General features: G+C 26.7%; 1 protein-coding gene across 1 annotated transcript in view; it reads right to left on the reverse strand.

Annotated features, from left to right (window-relative positions):
* The window catches only part of LOC107457479 (fibroblast growth factor receptor-like 1), an 83,315-nt gene that overhangs the window by 20,749 nt on the left and 44,377 nt on the right, over positions 1 to 18,189 (reverse strand). The window contains exon 3 of the mRNA XM_016075646.3: positions 4,117 to 4,395. Coding sequence (XP_015931132.1) covers positions 4,117 to 4,395 — 279 coding nt within the window. The remainder of the gene's footprint in view (positions 1 to 4,116; positions 4,396 to 18,189) is intronic.

The raw sequence follows: 18,189 nt of genomic DNA on the forward strand, positions 1-18,189 counted from the left end.
GATTCGACCCTTATGACATGGTGCATTATCCTGTTGGTAAACACCATCCCCCGCAGGAAAAACTGTTGCCATGAATGGGTGAACCTGGTCTGCAACTATGTTCAAGTAGCTTACAGACGTCAGGGATTGTTCTATGAGGATTATGGGTCCTAATGTGCCCCATGAAAACATTGTTCCTGGGCGAGAAAAAATGAAAACCTGGGCGAGCCCATTGTTACAGATGGAGGGTGGTCATAATGTAATGGCTCTTCGGTGTAGGTCGAAATGAGTGATATTTTAACTTCATTTTTGTCTAAGAATTCAATTTCTTTTGCTCTAATAATTATTACCTTTAGATGAGAAAGATTAATTAACACCTTTTCTGGGATTTGTTTTTATTATAAACAAAAATTGGAGGTATTTTGCAATTATGGAAACTAAGATTTTATAAACTCCGTTGTGTTCTTTACTAAAAATGACACTATTATTCTTTCTACTATTAATTTTAAAATACATGTTAGTTACAACACCAAAATTATTACAACGTTCAGATACAACGCCAGAAATGTTACAACACTCAGGCATAACGATGAAAATAGTGCCAACTTCCTAGATTTTGAAGCATTTTTCTCCAATGGTCGTCTTTTTTTGGATTGGTCACTTATTTTTAAATCAAATTTTTTTGTCTGAATGCAATAAATTAGATAAATTAAAGTAATATATAAGGAATATAAATATTTTTAACTTCTAATTTAAATTATTTTAATAAAACTGCAAAATAATATTTTTGATTGTAATATATGTATTTAAAATTACAAAATATTTGATATTTTCTTTTAAATTTAAGAATGTTTTTAATGCTTCAATATTATTCTATTCTCTTACGCAAAACTATTCGCTAAACAAAAAATATATGTTTTCAAAACAATTTAAAGATATTTTTATTCAAAATAATTTAAAAAAATGTTAAAGTAGTATAATAATTTTAGTTAGATTAAAAGCTAAGAATATAATTTTTTATGTTTTTTTCACCTTTTTTATGCTTTTATGTAATACTTTTGATACATTTTAATATAAGTAGAAAATAAGAAACATGAAATTATAAAAAAAAGCATGTTTTTTAAGAGATTTTTAAAAGCAGTGTATCAGACACTTCATAATATCACTTAAAATGAAATACATGCTGCCGTATCAATATGAATATAATCATATATTTTTCCTGCAACCTATCATTAGTTAAAAATAATTACAAATAAAAAGAAATCTAAAAAAAGTCTGAAGGAATTCTGAAAATAATCATAGATATGGATTTCTTTTATTCAAAAATAAAAATAATGTTAATATTAAAACATAATCTCTTTCAATTAAATTAAAAATTGAAAATCTCATTTTTCTGATTGTTTTCCTTTCTTTTGTCTTATGAAAGATATCGGTTTTTTGAATATATCTTTTAAGTGGTGACATATGATTCTTAGACATCTCATTATCTCTTTAAAAACGAAAATGTCTTATCAAAATGAATATAATAGAATATTTCCGAGACATTAATAAGCTCAGTTAATAAAAGCGAAGTGAAGATTGAAATATGTATGACTTGACTAAGATTGAAATATGTATTTTATCGTAATTTGAAATCCTTTACGTAATTAAATTTCTTTCATTTGTTTGTTAAGAAAATGATGTTTTATCTTCATGATTTATGATTAAAAGTAAAAAACCCTTATTAAGTTAATGTTTATATTGCAAGTAAAATAAATAAACTTTAAAAACTAATTAGGATACAAATTTAGATAGACTGTTACAATTTTTGAAAAGAAATTTTTGTACAATGCGTTTCAATCAGAAGAATAAACTTTCAATCCAAACGACAAAATATTACTTACAACCAAATCCCATTATAATAAAGTAAATATTTATTCAAGAAGTCTGTACGAGATCCTGATTTTTCTCTCTTTAAAATATAGTTATTCAAGAAAGTTAAATATTTTGTTTAACTACAGACTTTGTATTATGACTAAATAGATACACTGAAACGATTTTAATTGTTGCAATTTTGCAATTAACTTTTCTTATCCCGTTCTTAACATTCACAAAAGTTAGCTCATTAGGAGCAAAGTTACACGAGCAAAAAGTTTTTACACTTTGATGAAGTTAAACAAAGTTTAGCACAATAAGAAATTTCGAGATAAAAAGTTAATTATATTTTAGTAAAACTTCTATAGATAAATTCTTATTTTTGACGCTGATATTGATTTAATTATTCTGCCCTAAAGTTCTTTTTATGATAATTTTTCATTAATGAGAATTTGTTACACTTCTCTGTTTCTTTGACATTGAAAAACTTTTTGTAGTAAACTCGTTAAAAGAGAGCCACTAATTTAATGAGATCTAGAGTATCAAGAAGCTCTCAATAAATGGTTATTTATGGTTAAAAAGCATAAACCCTGTTAGAATTTTCAGTCCAAAAATACTGTAAAAATATAGGCAGCAGTCTGTCCATCCAAATAACCATTAAGTTTATTGTTAGGAACCTTTACGGTTCTGAAACCGTTTAAAACTGGTACACTTAAAAATTAGCAAATACAAAACCATACAGTTTCGTAATCATTTACAACTAGCATAGTTTTCTAATTCATAAAAATGGAACTCAAGCGGACATTGGAGCTTTGTTTTTATGAGTGAATGTTTGCTCCAATTTATGAGTGAAAGATAGTTTTGTATTCAAACAGTCTAGGGTCACCGACTAACGAGTGCAAGACACTAAAAACTTTTCATGTATCTAAGGAATAGAAGAAATATTGTTCTATAAACGCTGGGAGTCGAACAAACAAAATATAGTATTATAATAAATCATAAAAATTGGTAAATGTGGTAAAATTTTATCATGATACCTTAGAGTATGGCATAAAAACCATTTAAACAGTTAAATTTACTTTTCAGTTCTGTATTTTTACTAAATGTGTGATAATATGAATTATAATTATGAAAACCAGAATTTCCGGCAAACTTGTACCTTATGAACAGAAAAGTTAACAAATGAATGGATTAAATACCATATATTTTGGGTTTATTAAAAGAATTATGCTCTTTTTCTTCTTAACGGAAATGTCATTACCATACTGAATGGAAAGTTTACTAGAATTTTTGTCCTCGTGCTCATTGTGGTGATTTACTTTAAAATATATATATAACACTCAGTACATGAGGTGAAAAAATTTTGAACAATTCAAATATAAGGTCGTTTTCTTTTATACATAGTATTTTATCTGGCATTTATCTAGTCATAAATGCATTGTCCATTGCAAAATTAATTATAAGCAAGGCAACAAAAAAGAACAAGAAGTATATACTATATTCTTTCATATAGAGAGAAAATGGGACACCTATGATTATCTTCAACTTTATTATTAAAGTTAATAATATTGTTTAAGTATAGCATATAATTGATCATCTAAGAAATAAGTTCACTTCTTTCCCTCAATACTGCAATTTGAGCAAAAAAAAGCATTGTTTCTACCTCTAGAATTTAAAATAATGAAAACAAATGTGTAAGCATAGATATAAATTTATTTCAACTTCATTGTTTTCTAAAATATGTAGATTTTAATGATAAGATTCACTTTAAACTATTTATGTACATTACAGCTGCTCTTGATAGAAATAAACTGTATGTGATGGGAATAAATAAAATAGAAAAATTGCTGAGACATCTCTAATTGCTTTATATAAAATATCTGGGACTCCTCTTAAACATCCAGAAAAAGATAGCAAAGGTACCAACATGTGTCTAATTGTAATAAATTTGAACCTATTTAATGAAATTGAATTGGTATTATACCGGTTCTCACGAGCGCACATGTGTTGTGCTGAAATGACGTAGACAGAAATATTTTGCACATGCACACTATTTTACCGTCAATCAGTGATTCATCACGAATGGTTTTAAATAATTTGACCTATATTTGCTTAAGGATTTGCTCACATTTTATGAACTACGCTTGATCTCTGAGTACCTGTCTAAAATCTAGAAAACGGTCATACGTAATATACTTAAAATTAAAATATTTGAAAAGTAGGTAATGCAATTAAAAAAATTATAATACATTGAGTTCAATATAGAATTATTTTTACACTTACCCAGAACAATAAGTGTAACATTAACTTCAGTGGTTATGTTGTCATTCTCAGCTTTACACACATATACCCCATTGTCTTCTTCTTTTGCATCTCTAAGAACTAGATTACCTTCGTCTGTGATTTCCAAGCGGTCATTGTTTGTAACATCAAGAGGTAAGTTGTCTTTTGTCCATGTGTATTGTATTGTTGAGAGTGTACCCTCTCTGAAATCACAAGGTAGGATCGCAATACCTTTAGAGACAACGACCAATCTCATGTCACTACTTTTACTGATTGGATCTGAAAAAAAAGTATAATGTTTTATTAAACTGCTGCAATGGCCAATTAAAAAACATGTTATGTATGAAGGTTATTTAAAACAGAGATTATAATCTTTGAAAGTAGGTAGAATACATCATAAGATTTGAGAATCCCATAGGAATTCTGGTCCAAAAATACCAACATATAGACTTTAATTAAAATATGTTTCTGAAATTATATTTTTCAATATATTTTATTACACTGTGATTAAAACTTCATGCATTTTCATAGTGAATGAAAGTACACGCATTTACCACTATAGGTCAAATTATACGCCTTTACTCTGTGAGTCAAATTATACAAATTTACATTGTGAGTCAAGCTATACGTATTTACACTGTGAGTAAAGTTAGGAGCACTTATCACTGTGAGTCAAATTATACGCTTTTGCATTGTGAGTAAAAGAGTATTATTCTTCATATTTGTAAAAATTGTTTATAGTTTTTTCCTGCAAATAAATATATCGTAAAAAATATAATTGAAAAAAAAGTTAATTTTTGAAACTTTTAAAGTAATTAAAAACAATTTATTTGAGAGATTTCAAGTACTGAAAAAGGAGACATAAATGTTTTAACACATTTCTACACTTTTCAATTAAATTTCATTCTCTTAATAACACATAGGTCATAATAATATTTTCCTGATAATAATAAAAATAATAATTATAATAAATATTGTTTCATTATTAGTTCTTCAAGAACATTCCGAAATAAACTATTTCGGAAAGAATTAATATTGTTCATCAGTGAAAATTTATACCACTCTAAGATTTTTGCTAAGGTTTTGGTTTTTGACTCAGTTAAAAGTTTAATCTGTTGAAAAATTGAATCATAATGAAGTGCAAATTTGTTGCAAACTTTTTATTTTGATAGTTTCAACCGCATTAACATGAAAGTTTATTGCAAACCAATGTTGAAATAAATTTGAAACATATTGACGTGTAAATTTATTTCAATCTTATTATGTTACCTAGCTTGACCATATTATCATGCACTTTAGCAATAACTTTTTATGGTGCTAAGTTGAACCATATTAACATGGTAATATACTGCAACCTTATAATGATACCAAACTGAATAATTTATTATAATTATTCAGTTTGGTATCATCATTGTTGGTATCATCAAAATTGAGAAATATCGTCGAGTAAATTAATCCTTGGTTAAATTTATTGTGGGATACTACGACTCAAATTGAATGATTGAGCGTAGACATGATAAGGCTTAGCATCATATTAAGGTTGCTACAGATTTGAACAAAATGATTGTTCAAAAAATATAAATTATGTTTCAAGCTTGAATAAATTTTTCGGAGAATCTAGAAAATTTATTTTCTTTTAAATTTCAGAATTCATGTTTCATTTTGTTATAACTGTTACAAGGTCTCTATTAGTAATATTGCGATTGCATTGAGTAAGAAGGAAAGAAGACATTCTAGAATTGTCCCTAATGACTTGTATTATTCACGAAACAAATAATAGTTTTAGCTTCCAGAAAAAAAATGTTTCAATATATTATCGGGTGATCCTTATCACATAGTTTTATGGAAACGGAAATCAATTTATCTTTCGTCTTTTAGATATAAATGAAAAAAATATCTTATACAAGAAAAAAATCTTATAGTTTTCTTCTTCATTGGACACATCTGGCGGTAACAACAAGAATGACACCCATCTGGGAGTAGAGAATTTTATACAGATTGCTTTTCGAAAAAAAGTTCAAATGTAAGATCGTCACCAAGAATTTATGCATGGATACTTTTTTATACTTTTCTGGGGGTATATTTTTCTGACAGAAGAATATCAGCATGGAAGCTGAGATTCAAAAAGCACGCTTTACCTATCGCTTAAAGGGACGGTAAAATAATTAAATTATTTGTATTTTTGACATTTTAAGCGTATTCTTATATTAAAATAAATAAAACCATATAAAAAATATAACAAAGGTAAAATTTACAAATTTAATAAAATAATAAAGGGCTTGTATAGTAATTTTAACATAGAAAAACATTAAAAGTTAATAAACAATTCAAACAGTAATAATACTCGTATTATAAAAAAATATTCTTTATCTTTTTCTTCTTTCTAAAATATTTCGCAGAGAAACCATTTTACTCCATTTCTAAAACATCGAAATTTTTATTTACGACTTCAGTTTTGATAAATCTTTCTGGAACACCTCAAAAGGGTTTCAAATGTTTCAAACCAAATAGAAATTGGGAAGTTTTTTTATTAAAAATTGTACAACTCCCTTAAAAAGAGATTGAATTTTTTCGAATTTAAAATACTTTTCCGTTTCTTGTAAACGCAATTTAATATAACTTCGCAATTTTTAAATTCTTATTTTAACAAGTTTTTATTTCTATGATTGCTGCGGAGAATTCACTACTTGAAGTCATAAAATGGTCCAAGAAAGGTCTCTAAAAGACTATTGGTTTATAAACAAAAGACAAAAAATAAATCAAATTTATAAGAATGTCTAATTAACTAAAAAACTTCAACTTTCTAAAAAAGTTTGCTACTTGATAATTTTCACCGAGAAATTTCGAACAATATATATATATATAAGACAACGCATTAGAATTTACTATAACATATTATAGCACACTGTTAAAATTATTTTCTTATGAATTAAACCTAAATTAGTGAACTTGTTACTATTTTTTGCATATTTCAATGAATATAAACTGAAAAAAAACCCATTAAAATAAATAAATATTTTTATAAATTTTCATAGTCGTTAATAACAACAAATATATATATTTATATAATTAAATTATTACATTTTAATTTTAAATATCAGTTTCGCTAGGTATGAAATTGATTTTTTTATAAGGATGGAAATTAAATCAGTGTTTGCTAATTCTCTTTAGATACCAGGTCGAGTAATTGCTCACATTAATTAGTAGGCACAACGTGTCTTATGTCATTTTCCATTATGTCAATGATCATGGCTGCATGTCAAAACTGAATTGTCAACATTACAGCCAAATAGCAGAATGGCAATGAAGTGTCAAATTAATGTAATGGATTTGATAACTACCATGAGCTATATATGAAACAATAAATAGTAAACGCCAATTATGAGTTATTCCATTTGATGTAGTCTAATAGATATGTTATACGAATAATCCCTAACTGAAACAAATTCGAAGCTGATTTTTTTGATAGGATTATATTTGATAATACTACAAGACAGAGATATAAAATCCTTTTAACCCTAAGCATAGATAATAGCCAATTATTACAATATCTTTCACAAGAGCTGCGCCCCCTTTGAAAAATATATGTTATATATATTTTAGCGAGATGAATTTAATCCATATTTTAATGCGAAGAATTTAAATAAGTTTTAATGCGGAGAATTTAAATACGCTTTAATGTGAAGAATTTAAAGTAATGCGATGAAACAAGTTAATACCATTAAATGTCAACACAACTACATGAGCACTGAAAAGAAAGGATACTTAAATTTCACGAGACTTTATTCGTTTTTGACTCCGAGCTAACATCTTGTCAAAGTGAGGAAATAACTATCACTACTTCTTCGAGGACATGGTAAAGTAATGAAGTCTTTCGTCATTCCATTTTAATTTACAAAAAATAAATAAATAAAAAATAAATAAACACAAATTACGGATTGCATTTTTGATAATTTTTTAATGGGCAATATCATGCTGGCATTTTTGATCAATCATCAATGTCACCCCAATAAGGACAGATAAAATTCTAAGATAAACTACGTCCATGACTGAGTCGGGATATAAACGATCATCCTGGTATACGGCTTGTCCATTGTACAGGCTTATTGGCGCATGCCGTCATTCTGTTAACAATCTCCTACAATGCAACGCGATGAGGTTCCAAGTTAAGGAAACAATTATGTCATATATTAGAGACTTCGAATTTCCTCAAAAATCACGTGATTTCGTGACGAAATGATTCTCAAAATAACGAAATACAGTTCCAAGACTGCGGAATCGTCAAAAAATTGAGTTTATTTTCATTAGTGTATATATGCTATCATGAACGCTGTTCTTATTATTTTTACAACTCATGAATTGCATCATTACAGTAAGAAATAAAAAGATTCCTTAAGTGCAAGAAAATGTATATACATATATTTTTATTTTTTTATAATCCTTATCTAGTTAATTTTAGATTGAATGCATAAAGCAAGCATGGAAGTCCGATAGGCACATAGTGACATACTATGTATAAATTTGAATCATTAGAAATATCTGTCTGAATGCTTTGAATTTTACATTTGGCAATGAAAACATCAGATTTGGGAATATAAATTTTCAGTTTTCTCAGTTTTGAAATTTGGAATTGAACAAAAAAGACTAACCAGCTTCTAGATCAGAGATTGTATCAAATATGCCTTATTGGAGGAATTTTTGAACACCCAGTTTATGAAGAGTCTGGTATTCAACATAAAATGCAAAGATTTATTTAATCCACCCATTCATTAAATATTTCCAAAGATAAGTCTAAAGATTTTTTCATTCAATCATTTAGTTATAGTTAATTTATTGCCATAAAGTAATCCAAATACTGAATTATTTTAAATTTAATTTTACATAAAAATTATATTTGATTTATACATGATTCATTATGATATAGTTGAATGAAAGGGACTATATATAATTTACTCTAAATGTAGTCAGAAACTCACTTAAAGTAAGGCAATACGCTTATTTTATTAAAAGATTTATTTTGAAGTATAGTAAAATTTTAAATTTAAATATTGATAAGCGTTTATGTAAAATGGTTCCTTAATTAATAATGAACACACACACACGCACACGCACACACACGCACGCACACACACATTCATACAATTTTCTCCTGTAAAATATAATCATTAAACTAATTAGTTCAGCTTATAATTTAATAAAAATAGTGCCGATATAGTTTTAAACATATTTTCAAAACTTAGAGAAAATATTATTCGAGTCATAAATAAATATGTAATTATTGTGTCAGCGAAATTAATCTAGGTATAATTACGGAAAAATTAAAATCTCTACTTATTAGTTTAAAAAATTTTTGAACGCTATTAAGAGAATAAACAAAACTATTTTGCACTCCGTCTTAACTTTGGTAAGAAAGATATTAATATCTTAATAATATTAATCTTGCTTCAAATTAAGTTTGAGATAAGTTTCAAATTAAATGACTTGGATTTTGGAAATAAAAATATTTTTCAAATTTGCAATAAAAACTCAAAGAAAGGTGGGATTTGGACTTGATTGAAAACTTATTTATTAACGTTTCACATACTCTTTATTTCTCTCTCCATTTATTATTTTCTCGCTGTTTCCCTTCGTTTACTGAAACTCTTTGTCATATTTAATTTTTCAAATAAATTTAATTTCAAGTGCTAAAAATCCCGACATTTTTACGGAAGCACGCCAAATCCACTGCTTAAAGTTTTTTATAACACATAATTTAATTCATTTACTGCAGAGGGTACATTTTGTGAGAAATTTAATAAAAAAATAAAGTATTTTTGTAATCTGTCAAAAAAAAAACTCTTCGAAAGCCAATTTTTAACTTCATCTAGTTAAAGGTAATACAATAAAATAAAAACTTAAAAGTAACTCAAGTTCGCTGATTCAAGGCGTCTAAGGATTTATGTAGGGAGATTCTGAGTAAGACAATCATATGCACTGTGAAAAACTCTGGTAAAAAGTACCAGTACCAAAAGTGCCATTACTTTTTACAGTAAAATCTATTTTTACAGGAAAATTTCATGAAGCACATAAATCTGATATACCGTAATTTTCAGAGTATTAATTATTGCAAAATGTCTGAATTTGAAATGTCTAATTAGATAAATATTGCTGTAAAAATTGCTGCAAATTATTTTACAGTTAAAAGGGATTTCACGAAAATTTATGTTACGGATGATGCACCCTGAATACCGGTACTTAAAACGTAATTTGATTTACAGTATGAGGCAGATGGGCACATCTTCACAATTTCTATATCATATATTAGGAAGTTGTGTTAAAAGTGGACATAAATTACACGTGAGCACAGAAATGTAGGAAAAGTGCATTCATCATTATATTCTTCTCCTATTTGATTTCGAAAGGAAAGACGACTATTTTTGCCTATATTAGCCACTATTTTTGTACATAGAATTCAATTTTTGTTTGTGTGAACTTTTGCCATGATTTTGTGTGATATTCCTAATATAATAAATAAGTATAACTAAATTTTAAATGAAATGCAAATTTGCATACAAAAGCATATGTTTATTAATTAAAGATAAATTTTCTGAACTTATCCTTTAAAATTTATTTCTTATTTCAATTTCGTAATTTTAAAAATTTAAAAGTAGCTTCAGCTTAGAAAACATTTCAGCATTAGTTTAGGTATTACTCTTGAAAATTTTACGCTTTTATTAATGCAATTCGAAATAATAATGGGAATTTTAAACTCCGCAAAATTATTGTAAAAATAACTGGATCAAAAATAAATTAATTCGATAATTCGAAATATTAAGGCGTAAGCATTTTATATCATATAACAGAGATTAAATATTTACACCAAAACCCGAAACTTTTAGTGAATTTGAATAATTTATTAAATTTGAATAAAAATCTATGATTTTTATTGAAACGAACGGTTTCCTTTCAAAAACCAATCCTAAATTTAAATCAAATAATTAAAGAAGATGTTTTTTTCTGGGTAACGGTTTAAAACTTTATCCCAGAGAATTAAATATCGTTACAATTTTTTGATAAAAGAAACAAAAGATGAATTGTCTATTACTCTTTGCAAAATTAAATGAAATATGTTTCAGCTTAATATCATTTCATTTAGTCACATTATTTTCAGAAACTACAGAATTGCGCATAAAAAGAAGAAAACATTTGAATAAAATATTTCTATTAAATTTAATCACATGATTTAATCTTTTTTATTATTATTTAAATTTTATTGCGCTTTAGATGTAAGCATTTGCTTTCTTTTTTTATCGTCTCTTTTAAATAATTCTTTTTTAATAAAATGATTTTTGAAGAAAAATATTTTTTCTGTCATTATAGCCTGTATTTAAGTGTTTATGTCAATATAAGTATTGTTCACTTATTTTACATGTCATTTTTTTACTTGTCATTGTTCACTTATTTTACTTGTCATTACATGGAGACAAAAGAGATTCTTTATTCCGTTTACATAATATTACGATTAATGCTTCAAGGCATTATTATTTCAACTATTAAAATTATGCATACCAACAAAACGGTGTTCATGAATTTATTTAAAGTATAAAAAAATATATTTATTGAGCATGAAAGAGTATGCAATATATATCAAAATGACACTATCATTCACTTAATATATGTTTCTATTTTAATAGGCCTTCACTATTTACTTTAATTATTTAATGATGTTTTGTTGTAATAAGAAAAAATAATAGTAAACTTGATTTGTTTTTAAAGCCCGGTAAAATTAAGGAATTTTTTTAAATCATAATTGAGTTTCCTTGTTCTCTAGAGTCTTTGTACAAAGACGACACAAAAAAAAAAACAATTTGAAAAAGAATCTATTCATCATCAAAGCGCTTTTAAAAATACGAAAAACAATAAAAGAATACGTATAAATGTTTTTGTTAAGAATAAACACGTTTACCATTGAATAAAAAAATATGCTAGCTTCTCTTTTGATTAAATATTTTTCTTCAAAAAAACTAAGTGCCGTTCATTCCTATGATTTTCTCTATTCTTGTGTCAATTTTTCTCTTTTAAGTAAAAAAAAGTTTGCTTAAAGTGTTAAAGTAAATTTATCAGCTGTTAGGAATAAAGAAAGATCCTTTTAACGACAGATTGTTGAAATTTACGCTTCTTAGTATTTGTTGCAACATTCATGAGTTTCAACAATATTCTTTTTGGGGGAAAAAATTTTGAATAAATCATGCCTGCTTGTGAGTTTTATGGAGTTTTGATTTTTTCTAACTGTTAAACTTTTTTACCCGAGGATGCAATAAACTCTACTCCCACGTGACTGCAGGTTAAAATGTAAAATTCCTTCATTGTCACCGAATCATGTTTAATTTTGAATTTCTTGGGAAACAGTTTAATTCAATTTATGCTTCGAAAGTATTTTGGTTCTTATCTAAATTTTAACAAAAAAGCTAAAACAATTTTATTTCTTATTTATTTAAAATGCGAGCAATTTTCTTTTATTTTAGGCATGGAACTACTTATTTAAGATTTTAAATTTTTTATTTGTGAATAACAGAGAAAACTATTTTTTTAGAAACAGTGTTTTTTATATAATAATAATAAAGGCTTTTGTTTTTAAAATTTATTTTTTTTTAACTTATGGAAAAATAAATTTCAATAATATATGCATTGTGGAATCAAGAAATTTAACAGAAAACCACGGATATATATTTACTACAAATCTCTTATTTTTAATATTGCCAATTGATTCTGCCAATCTTTATTGGGCCAATTATTTCTGGACAGAGAAGAAGATAATTCACCATTTCCCATGTCTCATCTAGTCTATTATTTTAACAAAAGAAAATAATAAAAAGTGTGTTTGTTAAAACTTAAGCTGTTTTATTTAGAGTTTGAATTAAATAATAATTTTATAAGAAAAGTTTCATAACTAGGAAAACAATTTTAATGTTGGAAAAAGCTTTACTTCTAATGATATTTTACACATTAGACAGAGAAATGTGAGGAAACTTTATCAAAAGCATCAAATCTTTTGCTGGCAGTATCTCATGCGAATAAATACTAACCGATAATAATCTGGAGAAAAATGTTCAAATTTAGAATTCGATTTCATGTTCTTTAAAATTTCAAATATTGAGGATCATATTATTTGGATTTTTTTTTCTTTGTACGCAAACAGCAATAATACTGAATTTTATTGAAAACTAATATTTTTATTTTTTAAAAAAATATACATAAGAGAAGCTTCTTTGTATTAGGTGTATATCCTTTGTATTTGCCATCTATTTTTTTTCTTCTTTAGACATTGCATTTATTTTCACAAATTTAATTATTTCAGCAATTTTATAACGGCATCAGCTTACATTTCTCAAAAATATTTTGTGTAAGTTTTTGAAAATGATAAATTATAATATTAGTCAAATTTTCTGCAATCAAAGGAAGCACTTTAGAGTCGTACTTATTTGCAAAATTATCGATCTTAAACCAATTAATTAATACCTGGTTTGATTTAACATATTTTTAAAGTTATAGCAAATTTCCTTTTGTTTAAATTTAATACTGTTATAATAATTAATAACTGAACTGTCATTGGGAAGGCACTGAACTGTCATTGAGAAGAACTGAGGCTCTATCCCCGGTGCGGCTTGAGGCCCATCTAGCTTCAGATCAATGGGCACCAGCTTATCTGGGAAGTAAAGGCGGCCTAAGCGCAATGTTGATCCTATTGGCCACAACCATGCTATTGCTCTCGAAATTGTGGAGCCTTAATCACTATGACCCGCCCCGGCCCAAAATAGGCTGTTGCGTGAATGTTTTATCTTTTTTTGTAGTGGTATAAACTTCATAAAAAGTAAATTACGATACAATGCTTTTTAAAAAAACTTTTACATCAAATTAGTGATGTGTACCGGCAATCAGGAGACTGGCACTTTTTACTATAAAATCCATTTTTTCCGGTGCAAGTTATGGAACAAAAAATCCGCTATACCGTAATTTTTACAGTGATGATTACCATAAAATCAGTGAAACACTACTCTAATTAGATAAGTATTATTGTGAAAATTAAGATACAATATTTTATGGAAAAAATGAATTTCAAGAATGACGCACACAAAATACCGATAATTTATAACGTCATTTGATGAGGAATTTTTTACAGTGAAGTAAATCATTTGTAAAAAAAGTCTTTTTGTCAAAATTATGTTTAATTTCTTTTTAAATTTCATATCTTTCCAGTGTAATGCTTTTCTTTTTAATTGTTAAAAAAACATGTGTTTGTCAGCCTGATTTAAAAAAATATGTGCAAATTTTTCATTACAATAAAATTATGAGGACTGTATAAATTATTTAATATTTTACTCTAACTGATTTTTAATTTACACAGACATTATTGCATATGTGTAAAAATAAAAATTTTCATTATTATTTGGTGGTACTAGAAAAATATTTTTTCTACAAATATAAGGAATAAATATTTCTTAAACGAAATTTAATCAAAATATTAAAAAAAATTTGCTTTTCCGATAAATAAAGTCTTTGCATTTTAGTAATTCAAACTAATTATAGTATTTAAACTGTAATAAACTAAAGGACTATGATAACACGTTCAAGAAATTTAGCTTTACATTAGCCTGTTGTCAAAAATTGCATATAATTTGTATTATTAAGCATATAAATGCACATTTACTTATTAAAAGCATCGTATTTCTAAATTTTTACTGTTTGAAAAAATTTTCTTGATCTATTTTTAATTTTTAATTTTGCATCTAATATGATTCAAAATTAGTTTATAACATAATTCAAAATTGTTTTGTTAGTTTTTAAACAAATGAAAAAACTGTTGATTAAATATTTAATAACTAAAACGCTTATTTGGGTCAATGTTTTTCGGAAAATTTATGACAAATGAATTCGTGTCTTAATAGGTTTTCAAACGAGTTATAAATATAAAGGTTCTCTGTTAACAATGGTTACGTATCTCTACAATTACTTTTCGAAAATAAATTCTCTTTGCTGCTATGATAAAACGATTATGTCATGAACCTTTTCACAGTTTTTGACAGCTCATTATTATTAGAAAGACGTAATTCACTCTCACGAAAAAGAAAATGGAAACTAAGCTATGAGCTTCAACTAGATTAATTACGAAGTCTTAAATAAAGTATAAATGAGATGAAATCATCCATCTTAACATAAAATATAATTTAAGCATACAGAAAAAAAGTATAGCAATAGTTTTACATTTTCACAAAAGCTACACTAATTATTATAATCAGTTTTAACAAGAAGATTGCAAGATAGGCAGAATAAATACTCGCAAAATAAAACAGTCACTTTTGACGATTCAGCAATCCTTGAGCTGTATTTCGCTGATTTTGAGAATAATTTCGTCACAAAATCACATGATTTATGACGAAACGTGAACTCTCAAATATATAACGAAAATGTTTCCTCAACTCGAAACTTCATCATAGTGCAATGTGGAAGATAGTTAACTAGAATGGCGAAATAATGATGGAATAGTGAATGTGATGAAGTAAGCCGATCAGCCTATATGGTGGCCAAAGAGTCGACCTTATGCCAGAAAGATCTCGGGTTCAAATCCCGTATCGGGCATGGGTGTAGTTTATCTCTCTGTTATATCCGTCCCCCTTACATTGATACCCACGATGAAGTAATAATAGGAAAAGTTACTGCATTAGACACTGTAATTTTTTTTTATTGGGGGGGGGAGGGGTATGATGAAATATTTCTTCAAATTAGACAAAATTTGTTTCCTTGAAAAAGTGACGATATTTATTTCGTCAAACGAAATTTTCCTCATAGCATATACCAGCGTCAAAAACAAAAAAAGTTTTGTTACAGTTGAGTATCCATTTTTACAGTGAAAACTTTTTTAAAAATATTTGATATTTATTTAGTCATTAATTTAATTATATTGTTAATTTATTGTTATTTTATTGGCAATTTCAAAAAAATATTTTTTTAAAATCTAAATGTGAATCTAGTATGAATATTTGAGTGTACAGTATAGAAAAAAGTTTTTTTCCTTCTAAATATCGAAAAAAAATATAGCTACTCCAGTGGAAACCTTATCTACCCGAATGGAAGGTTTTTTCTACTAAAGAAATTAATTCTTGCAAATTAAGTTTGTTCGCAATTATAACTAATTTTGTTTGATAATTCTTTGCGGCACATTTTTTGGTGAATTTTTATTTTCTTTGATACAAACTCAGTGGGTCAAGGGAATCATAGTGTCGCCTTAAAAAGAATCAAGTTAACTGCTTCGAACCTGGTATTTAGTGTATCAAACAGTAATTCATAGTAAAATAATTAATAAACGTCAGAATCATAGTTTTTTTTTAATTTGATGATTTAGGCGATATTGCTATAAAAATATCCGACTGAAAGGATTAATAATAGTGTCGTTTTATGTTTGAAGAATCTTTAAAAAATTACTACGACTAAAAGTGAAACCACGGTAAGAGTACTAGCACCCTAGGCACCAATATTTTTTACAGTTAAATTCATTTTTATAGTAAAATTTTATGGAACAGAACGATCTGATGTACCATAATTTTAGCAGTAATGATTACTGAATAACTGTAATANAAACACACATCTTTCTTCCAAGCAGAATAAATTTATTCTTATTTCAGAGTAAGTATCAAATTTTCCTTAAGGTTTCGACTAAAATGCAATTAGCAAGTTTTGCACTTAAACTATTCTATTTCGCGAAGTAATCATCCAAATTTCTTTTTTTTATCGTTAATAATTGAAAGTAAAAGAATTGAATTACCATTAAAATGCATTTAACTAATATTCTTTGAAAGCAACTCTTATCATAACATTCTAGAAATTTAAAAAATGAGGAAGGTAATTAAATCTTTAATACTGAAAGTGTCTGATTTTATAATTAGTTTTCACATCGAGTAAGAATTTGTATCCTCACTTGTCACTTCTGTTCCTAAATGAATGCAGTTAATTATCAGATTTCACTTATTTTGGAAAAGGTGAAAAGAACCCTCTTAAGTAAGTTTCTTCCTACTTTCATATATGAAGTTTTAAAAATGGACGTCGACGTGCTGTTCCGTGATCCTAAAAGTGTAGCGTGTAGTGTGATAATTAATCAAATTTCTCTTCAGTGTAGTGGAGAGAGCTTTAGGAAATGAGCGACACTTTATGTCATAAACACTTATATTCTCACAAAGTAGAAATCGTGTAAGTTGTTTCATAATCCTTTCCAATAGAAAATGATTTAGTTATTTTAAACTAACTTTGACTAAATAATTAAATTCTATTTTTGTTCTTCGAAAATGCATAGAGTATGTGAGATTTTGACAAATAGGATCATATATATATATATATACATTGAATGGCCATCTCATCTTCGATTTTAACTAAGCTGTCGTCATAAAATTAAGGAGAGATAAACACTTTTTATTAATATGTAAAGACACATCAGGAATTATAGGGCCCTTAAAAGATTTTTAAAAAAATTTAGCAAACATGATAAAATAAGAATTTTTTAGTTAGTTCGTATTCGCCATGCCGCTTAATAATACCGCTTTGTAAAGACTCAAATCTATAGTTGCGAAATCTTTGATAACACATTTTTAGTTTTAAGGTACACTCTAATAAAAAGAAATTCTCAGCTTTTCCATCATAATATTAAAACAACTTTCTGAAAATTTTTAAGGACCGTGCAAGGTCCCTTTATATGTATTTACAATGAGAAGAAAAGTCTGGACAAAATTACCAGAATATGGTCAAATTTACGGTTTTCTGGGTCAATTTAGGAACATGCAATATAGCTCTTAAAATTTAAATTAAAAATTAAATATAGTTTATGCTGATTTACTTTTCAAAACTTTAGTTTTCAATGAAAATTTTCCGTTTCTTAACATTTTTATATGCATAACAAACCACTAAATCCGAATACAAACAGAACAATAAATCCGAAGAAAAAAAGTTTTTTTTTCTCTTGTGGCTCATGTTTTTTTTAAAGTTATTTCAGAAATTATTGGCTACATTATTACAAAACTTATTTAGTTATAAAAATAAATAAGTAAA

Source organism: Parasteatoda tepidariorum, chromosome X1 (genome assembly GCF_043381705.1).
Source record: "Parasteatoda tepidariorum isolate YZ-2023 chromosome X1, CAS_Ptep_4.0, whole genome shotgun sequence".
Taxonomy (NCBI): Eukaryota; Metazoa; Arthropoda; class Arachnida; order Araneae; family Theridiidae; genus Parasteatoda; species Parasteatoda tepidariorum.